The sequence below is a fragment of the Gopherus flavomarginatus genome, chromosome 11 (assembly GCF_025201925.1).
Source record: "Gopherus flavomarginatus isolate rGopFla2 chromosome 11, rGopFla2.mat.asm, whole genome shotgun sequence".
In the NCBI taxonomy this organism is placed as follows: domain Eukaryota; kingdom Metazoa; phylum Chordata; order Testudines; family Testudinidae; genus Gopherus; species Gopherus flavomarginatus.
The window spans coordinates 49,746,772-49,755,564 of NC_066627.1; the positions used below are offsets into that span (position 1 = coordinate 49,746,772).

At 56.9% G+C, this 8,793-nt stretch overlaps 1 protein-coding gene across 1 annotated transcript; it reads left to right on the forward strand.

The window, feature by feature from the left end:
- Positions 1–762: 762 nt before the first annotated feature.
- Positions 763–5,596, forward strand: LOC127030994 (signal-regulatory protein beta-1-like). The gene is made up of 3 exons (XM_050917672.1): positions 763–1,060; positions 1,715–1,820; positions 4,477–5,596. Exons 1-3 carry the CDS (start codon positions 763–765, stop codon positions 4,622–4,624), a joined length of 552 nt encoding a protein of 183 aa, XP_050773629.1. The 3' UTR covers positions 4,625–5,596.
- The last annotated feature ends 3,197 nt before the right edge of the window (positions 5,597–8,793 follow it).

The following is an 8,793-nucleotide window of genomic DNA, read 5'->3' on the forward strand; positions in this document are numbered from 1 at the left end:
GGTGTTTCCCTACTTGTATGTGGGCTGGTGAAAGCATAAGACTGGGAGTAGGTCTGCAGCTTGTCACAGCAGTACAGTTAACAGGAGCCCAGTGTTGGTGGGGGTCCAGCTCTCTCTTTCCCCAGACACAGTTCACTGGAAAATAACAGTCCAGAGTCCAGTCGGCAGGCAATGCGATGGATTTAGCAGGGCTAAACAAGCAAGCATATTCCAAAGCCCTTCCCACCCGTCAGCCTATCTCTATATGCCACTGGTGTTTAGGCTTCCCGTTATAATGGGCCCGGGTTGTCTGGTACACTATGGGGTGGGTTTACTACTATTTACACACCTTACAATTGATTGCTGCTTTTCATTTTGCTGTGATATTATTGTTTAGTCTTTACCCTATTTATTCACATTCTTCTAACACCCAGGCTGGAGGGTCAGGAGGGTGGGCTCAGTGGTACCCTAGTTCCAAGTGGCACCGGAGGGGGGGTCGGGATAACCCATCACAGACATCTCCCCTGAACATGAGCTGTAGCATGATCTCCGTCTCCCTCGGTAATTCTCTCACCCGTGCAGGGCTCCCAGCTCCAGGTGGATGTGAGAACAAGTCTCGAACAGCAGGGCTCAGACTCAGGCATCCAACAGAGTAGCATGGATCCCTGTTACTCTGCTCAGGCTGTCCAAATTCAATCTCTCTCTCTCCTCTCTCCGCCTGGCCTGTTCTCTGTGTTAGGTGCCGGGGCCCAGGGGTTCCAGCTGCTGCAGCCCCAGGGTGCCATGTCGGTGTCAGCGGGAGAGACTCTCACTCTGACCTGCTCTCAGACTGGGCTCGTTCCACCAGGACCCGTGAGGTGGTTTAAGGGCTCGGGCAGTGGCCGCCAGCTCGTTTATGCAGATGAAGGATCATCCCCCCGGGTGACACGGGCTGTGAGTGGCTCTGACACAGACTTCACCATCCACATCAGTGACACCCGCCCCGAGGACGCTGGGGTCTATCACTGTGTGAAGTTTAGGACGGTGTCGGGACCTGATGAGGAGTTCAGATCCGGCTCTGGCACGGCCGTGTCTGTGAGCGGTGAGTGCGAGCTCCCCCCAGCCACACGTCCCTCCCCACCGGGGGCTGGTACCAGGGCGGGGAACAACCCAGCTCAGCCCAGACACTAACCGGGGAGTTCACTGAGCTGCTGTTAAAGTGGGGCCAAAGGGAGACTTATGCCTCTACGGTGGGGGCTGCAGTACAGGAAGGACCAGGAGGAATTTCTGCTCTAGCTCTGGATTTGCTCTGGAGATTCCCCCTTCCTGCCCCCCCACTACCCTCCTCACCTAGCTGAGCAGCAAATGCTTGTGTGTGTGAGAGAGAGAGAAGCCGTGCACAGCAGGGTGGGGACCCTTCTTGCTCATTTTCCTCCCAGCGGGGGAGACATACGGGACTGAACTGTTAATTTCTCTCTGCGAATCTCTCCAGCCAAACAGGGACCTGTGAGGGTCTCAGCATCCCCTGCTGGGGTAGATGCAGGCTCAGATTGACCTGAGCCAGGGGCAGGGGCATGGGAGCGAGCACGAGATGGCTGGGAACCAGCAGTTCTCCAGTCATGTGCTGTGCCCGTGTGGGGATGCTGGGTTGGGATGGGGGTGGGGGTGGGGGTCTGGGCATGTCACACCTACACACTTCACAGAAACTCCCAGGGGGCTCCTGTCCATTTGCTGATCTGATACTTTTCTACCACAGGTAGGTGGCCGTTAGCCATCCCAGCTCTCTGGATCGGGCTCTTCCTGCAGAAGGTGCTGATTGCCGCCTTCCTCCTCTTCTCCTTCCTCTCCACGATGAGCAAAGGGTACCTGTCGCTTCTCTGTCATTAGCGCTGGGCAGACACAGGAACTAGCATGAGCGGCATTAGTGCTGCAGCCCAGGGACAAAGCCCCCAGGGAAGGGAGCGTTATGCTCTGGATGTCTGTGGGGTCCCGACTGGCTGGGCGGCCTCCATCCTGGAGAAAATGATTCCTGGGAAGAGGAGAGTAACTGGCTCAGGCAGGGCTGGATTATGCAGTCCAGGCTTTAGGCACATGGGTGCACAAGAGCTGTGGGCTGGGCTGGGCTGGGCTGGGGGGGGCGTGTCTGGGCAGGCAGCAGAGGTGAAAGTAAGCTGGTACGGGCCAGTACTGAGGACTGGTAAGAAAAAGGAGACTGACTGAGGGAGAGAGAGAGAAGCCTGCTCTCTGCATAAGAATAGTTTAAACTCAGCTGTTCACTGATGGTTCAGCCACCAGGGCTAGGTTTCAGGCATCCTTGTTAATTTCACTCACTGTAGCTGGGGGGATGGGATCGAGGGGAGGGTGTGTTTGACCATGGCAGGGGCAGTCCTTTTCTGCCCCCGGGATGAGGGGATCTCCCCAATACTAATATACACAACAAATACAAGCATTTGGCTGTACAGCTTAAATCCAGAGCTAATAAAAGCAGGTGGAAGGGGAAAACTCACTGTCACATTGGTTTCTCAGCTCCTCCCTCCCCCTCCTCCCGCCAGGCTGCAGACAAGGCTCTGCATTCCTCCCTCCCCATCCCCAGCAGGGGTTCTCCTCTAGGCTCTAGCTTGCAGTACGGACACTGGCTGAGATGCCTGCTGCCGCTGCCTGCTAAAGAACAGTTTAAACTCAGCTGTTACCTATGCAGTTCAGTGCCCAGAGTTAGGAGCCATTTCTGGCATCCTTGTTAATTTCACTCCCAGTTGTTGTTGGGTGTGTGTGACCATGGCAGGGGCAGTTCTTTTCTGCCCCCGGGATGAGGGAATCTCCTAAACACAATCAAAATCAGGAACCATTTCCAAATCTATCCCATTCCCTCCCTAGCAGAGGATCATGGTTGTGATGTCCAAACTGCTTGCAGATCCTCTTTGAAATGTTACTGTTTAAAAAAAACAACACAAAAAACATGGAGAACATGTTGGAAAGATGTGTCATGATGATTAGGGTTTATTTTGGGCAAAGCAATTTTGCTAAAGCAACTAAAGATTCACAGGGAAAGCAAATAGCCCCCATAGACAGAACCACAAAGGGATTGGAGGGGAAAACTGAATATTCAGGGAAATTATTGTGCCTCCTTTGAAAGAAATAGTAGTTTTCATTCCGATCCACCCTCTTTATATATTGATTTAAAAACCTGAAATGTCCTTAGGACATCGGGTGCAATCTCAGGTCTCTTTTTGTTTGGTCCTGCCTGCAGAGTGCAGAGGCTGAAATTGACAAAACTTTCTCTAAATATCTTGTATATTTCATGAAGGCTATTCCAGTTGTCCTTCATTCACCCCTGACTTCCTCTTCCCCTGACTCCCTCCCTGGCTGACTGGCTGTGGTTTTTTGCCTTCATTACTTACTCTTTGGCAGACCCAGCCCAGCGGCACCTGCTGGCTGTCTGCAGGCAGCAGCCCACAGGGGCCGGTTGCTGGGGTCACTGCTGGTCGGCGGCAGGCTGCAGCTACATTGTTTGTGACACATTCATACACATACACATATATACAGTCAGAGGTGAAAGTAAGCTGGTCCGGTCCGGTCCGGCATACCGGCAAGAGCCAGTACGCCATGCTGGACTGCATCGACTTCCACGGCGGGGATTGAAAGGGCTCAGAGCTCCCCACTGCTGTGGCCGGGCTGGGGCCAGAGCTCTGGCAGCTGGGCTGGGGCCAGGATTTAAAGGGTTCCGGGCTTCTCTCAGCGGCAGGAGCTCTGGGTCCTTTAAATCCCTGCCCCAGCCCCGCAAAGCTCGGGGTTCCCCCTGGCAGCCAGAGCCCCAGGCCCTTTAATTTGCCCCTGAGTCCCGGGGGGCTCCCAGCCACCCCTGCAGCTGGGAGCCCCTGGTTGATTTAAAGGCCCTGGGTCTCCCAGCCACAGCTGGTTCCCCAGGGCCTTTAAATTGTGAGAGGCCCCGCCTCTTCCGGATGAGGCCACGCCCTCCTCAGGACTCCGGCAATACCGGTCAGTCCTGTAAGTTACTTTCACCCCTGGCAGGCAGGGGCTTCCCCCCACCCCCAGCAATGGCAGGGCCCCCCTGCCCTCCGCCTCGGAGCAGTGGCAGGGCCCCTCCTCTGCTCAAGAATGGCAGTGGGGGCCTCTTCCCCTGAGGGCCAGCAGCAGAGCTGTGTCCTCCCCGCATCCTCCAGAAAGGCAGAAGTGGCAGCAGGACCCTCCACCCTGTGTTTGTCCCAGCAGCTAGGGGGTATCAGTGGCAGAGGCTGGGGAATTGGGCCCACTGCGCTCTTCCCCTGCTACGCAGCCAGCGCTGGGCTGCGGTGAGGTTGGCAGGAGCAATGGGCCCTGGAGAATTAACACCTCTGCTATCAGGCTAACGATGATTTACCGGCTGGACATTCTCCAGCACAGGATGTGAGGCACTGGTGGCACTTTCCCTGGGGGCTCCTGGCTGGGCTGGGCTAAAGCTCAGGGAAGAGTCATTGACTGACTTTCCTCCTTCATCAGTTGGATTCTTTCCTTCTGCAGCCCGAGGGCCGTTCCCTGGTTTTCTCGCACCGCCGCTGCCTGCCAACGTCTCCGTCTGCGCCTCTGTCCCCGCAGGCCAGGGAATGAGTCCACTATGGATGCACCTGCAGTGAGCCCTGCTGGTCGGGCAGAGGGAGCCCAGGCCTGATGGGATGTACCCGCAAACTCACCCACCTCCTGATGGAGCAGCCGACAGGGAATTCCTGACGTGGCTCCTGGCCCCTCCGCCCGTCTCTCTGCACTGTCCGCACTGACCGTCACTTCAGGGAGCAGAGCTCAAACAAGAGAAATTTAATTATTGATTTTATTCCTTTCAGATGGAGTGAAATGCAATTTACTCCTGTGTAACAGGTGGTGGGCTGGGACCCGGTGGCCCCACAGCAGTGCTCCTGAGTCCTGTGGGTTCGACCCAGAGGCTCAGACTCTTGCCCCCTGGGCTGGCAGGAGCTGGGCGTTTTGCAGATGTGACCCTGTGACCTGACTGGAAGGAACTAGTCATGGATTGTTACCGCTGGGTCTGCCCCTGACCAATCTCGGGAGCACCCTGGAGAGGGGGGTTTTAAATGATATCGTTCTCTGGGAAGAGGCCATTGGGCCTGACTGTGAGGATCACAACACAGTGTGATAAATGGAAGCCCTCCCCCCACATTAATCACCCACTTCTCTGCTCCGGGCAACCTCCGAAGAACAAACTCACTGCGCGCACCTGGGCTGATGCGAGCAGGGAGCTCACAATCCATGGAGCTTTATTACGCCTTTCCTGCTACTTTCAGACTGGCTGGAGCCTCCTGCCTTCATGAGTGGGCAGCGGGTAACTCGGTAATCACTTCTCATTGAAGAGAGCTGCGCTTACCCGGACACGCAGAGCCCTCGAGCCGACCTCCCACAGAGGAAGGGCTAATTGTCCCATGTAGTCAGTCAAGGACAACATCAAGCATTCTCGGTGGGCACAGGTTGTGGGGACTTGGACTGAGAATTTCCTAGTGTTTTGAGATCTGGGTTTGATGCCCACACTCCTGAAAGCCCTGGGGAGCTGGCAGTCGCTCTGTGCAGCAACGACCTTAACGCCCCCTGAGTGACGTGTCTGTAAGTGAGGAGCTAATGCAATGGCTGATCAGTGTGTTGCTGTCTGTATTGCTTATAAAGTGCCCCTGCTGTGCTGTGGGCCACTCGACTAACTGGTATGGAGCTGGGGGCACTTGGTGCTGCAGAATGGGTTGTGTGGCTCAGTGGGCGGAGTTGAGGGGCTGGGGCAGAGGTCAGGGCTGGAGGACACGATATTAATGGAGGTGGGGTTGGGGGTGCAGAGCTGATGTGGGGGCTGGCACATGGAATGAACTGTTGTCGGGATGCAGTGGCCAAAATTGTATCCCTCGCTATAAACTGGCAACACTACGTGACACGCACACATGGGGTGGGGGGTATCAAAAATCAGAAGACAGCTCAAAAACCATTCATCCTTTTTAAAAAAAATCTCATAATTTTGGGGGCTGTCTCTGATTTTTGGGGTCTGATGTTTTGAATGTTGGGGCTTAGCAGTACTGCTGCTTTGACAAGTCCCGTGGGGGTTATGGGCAGCCAGCCCTCCTCATTCCTGGTGCTCAAAACAAACACACACACACCCCAAATGACCCTTGCACGGCCGTGGGTGAGAATCTCCTTTGCTAAGCCTGTGCTAGGTGCTTTCCTGCCCGGCTGAAGGGTTTAGTTAGACGCCAGAGCTCCCACAGCCCTGTGGACTCTAGGGGAGGGTGTTTAAGCACTAGGAGCTTGAGAGGGCTGGAGCACTGGGTCTGGGGTCTGAGGCGGGCAGACTCTGGGGTCCCACTGCCTCAGAAGGGGCACAGACATGGGGCCTGCACCTGAGAGACCCAAAGCTAGGATCAGTGACCAATCTCTGCTCGTGGACTCAGGGTCTGGCTCTGTTTGCAGCAAACTGGTGTCCATCCACAAGAGGGGCCAGGATGGAAGAAGAGTGGGTAGAAAATATGGGGTTGGGGGATGAAACCCCCTTGATCCATGTGCAGAAGAGTCCCCTCTGCTCATGGGTCTCATCCTGCTTGCCTGTAGGGCCAGGTCAGCTGTGGCTGCAGCACAGTCCTCCTGGCCACAGAGAACATCTGCCAAAGGTTTGGTGCTCTGTGTATGGAGAGAGTTGGGGATGGGGAGCTGTGTAATCTCTACCACAGGTCCCTTCCATACTGGAGACTCCTCTTATCGGAGCACTAATAATTCACTGCAGACACCTCAGGTAACTGATACAGTGCAGGGCCGCCCAGAGGATTCCGGGGGCCTGGGGCCATCGGTGGCACGTGGCTCCGGTGGACCTCCCACAGGCGTGCCTGCGGAGGGTCCGCTGGTCCCGTGGCTCCAGTGGAGCATCCGCAGGCATGCCTGCAGGAGATCCACTGGAGCCGTGGGATCGGCAAGCGGCAGGGCGCCCCCCGTGCGGCAAAATTCTAGAGCCGGCCCTGTTCGGCGGCGGGGGGCCCTTCCGTTCCGGGACCCACAGCCGAAGTGCCCTGAAGACCCATGGCGGGGACCCTCCACCAGCGAATTACCGCCAAAGCGGGACCCGCCGCCGAAGTGCAGCCCGCTCTTCGGCGGTAATTCGGTGGCGGGGGACCCCTGCTGCGGGTCTTCGGGGCACTTCGGCGGCAGGTCCTGGAACAGAAGGGCCCCCTACCGCCGAATTACCGCTGAAGACCAGGTTGCACTTCAGCAGCAGGTCCCGCTTCGGCGGTAATTCGCTGGCGGGGGGTCCTTCCCCCCGGAGCAGAAGGACCCCCCCCCGCTGGCAAAGACTGGGAGCAGAAGAAGCCCTGGGGCCCGGCCCTGCAAGAGTTTTCCGGGCCCCCCGGAGTAAGTGAAGGACCCCACTCCAGGGGCCCCAAAAACTCTCGTGGGGGCCCCTGCGGAGCCCGGGGCCTGGTGTAAATTGCCCCTCTTGCTCCCCCGTCTGGGCGGCCCTGGTACAGTGTCATAGCCTGATGTGGGTAGAATGGGGATGAGGAAAAGAATCTGGTGAGAAATAAAAACCCAAATAAGGTCAAAATGAAACAATTCACTGGTCTGGCTGTTAATAAGCAGCCGCAGCATCAGATCCTAGAGGTGGCCATATTGGGCTGTGCTCTGGGACATGGGAACAGGGAACACAGACCATCCATAGTGATTTATTGTGCCTTTTCTGCTGCTTTGAGCCTTGGTCTGAAGCCTCCTGCCTCTGGATCTTGAGAAGGCAGGACTTTTTTGCATTTACTTCTGTATTAAGATAAGCTGCTCTGAAGATGCCTGAATTCACCCCCAGATGTGCAGAGTCCTTCACTTGCGCTCCCACTTATCCCATTGTCATGGGAGGTATTGCAGAGCAGAACTGCAGTGGGACCTGCTCTTACAGCCTATCTCCTGGGACCCTGCTGGTTGTATGCTGCCGGGAGAGTGTGCAAGTCTGGGTTCTGTTTGTGGGAGTGTTTCCCCCGCGGTGGGAACCGTTTTACTGACCACCTTCATGTCTGTCTAATTTGCCTAGGGACTTTGATGGCCCTGCCACAGTACTGTGGGAGCAGCACACAAACGACTGATTGTAGGCTGTGCCTGGGTTCTCTACCTTTGAGGGCCTGGGCCTGTCTCCTTTTGGCACCCTGGGAGGTAGGCTGAGGTTATTATGCCCATTGTATGCAAAGAGAATTCAAGCTCAGAGAGATCAGGGCCAAAATGTTCAAAAGCAGCCCCTGATTTGGGATTGGCTCTGGTTTGGGGCACACTCCAGAGAGGGCATCATTCATATGGTGACTCCCAGTGCGGGAGGGATGCTCAGTGTTTCTGAAAACTGGGCCCAAGTTGGGCGCCCAAAACCAGTGGCTGCTTTTAAAGCTCTTGGTAAGTGGTTTGTGCGTGGAGGCTGTGACGGGGCTGGGAACTGAGCCCTCATCCCGAGCTCGGCGGAGCCGGGGTCCTGACGCACCCCAGAAGCACCCTAAGCCCCCGCGCCGACTGGTCCTGGGGACCGTCCGTGTCTCTCCCTCCCTTGGCCCAGCTCCTGGGGGTGTGACTGGGGGTCAGATGCAGGAGGGGACTGAGCACCCAGGATGGGCCGTGGGACAGGACCCACGTGGGAACCGGTGACTCTAGGGGCCCCTGCGTTTCCACAACCCTCCAGCAGAGGGCAGCGTGTCCGCCTCTGCGCCCGGCCGGAAGCCTCCCGCTCAAGGAGCTGCAGGTGGCGCTGGGCGCCGGCAGGTGGCGCTGTGGGCGGCGCGCGTTTCCGCACGGAGGGCTTTGAGCGCTGCACGCCGGCCCGCCAGGCGCGGCCTCCGG

Excerpts from the sequence above, each read along its gene's own strand:
- LOC127030994 (XM_050917672.1), top strand. The coding sequence starts at position 763 with ATGTCGGTGTCAGCGGGAGAGACTCTCACTCTGACCTGCTCTCAGACT. Across the intron at positions 1,061-1,714 it reads CACGGCCGTGTCTGTGAGCG|GTAGGTGGCCGTTAGCCATC; the intron begins GTGAGTGCGAGC and ends TTTCTACCACAG. Across the intron at positions 1,821-4,476 it reads CTCTCCACGATGAGCAAAGG|CCCGAGGGCCGTTCCCTGGT; the intron begins GTACCTGTCGCT and ends TTCCTTCTGCAG.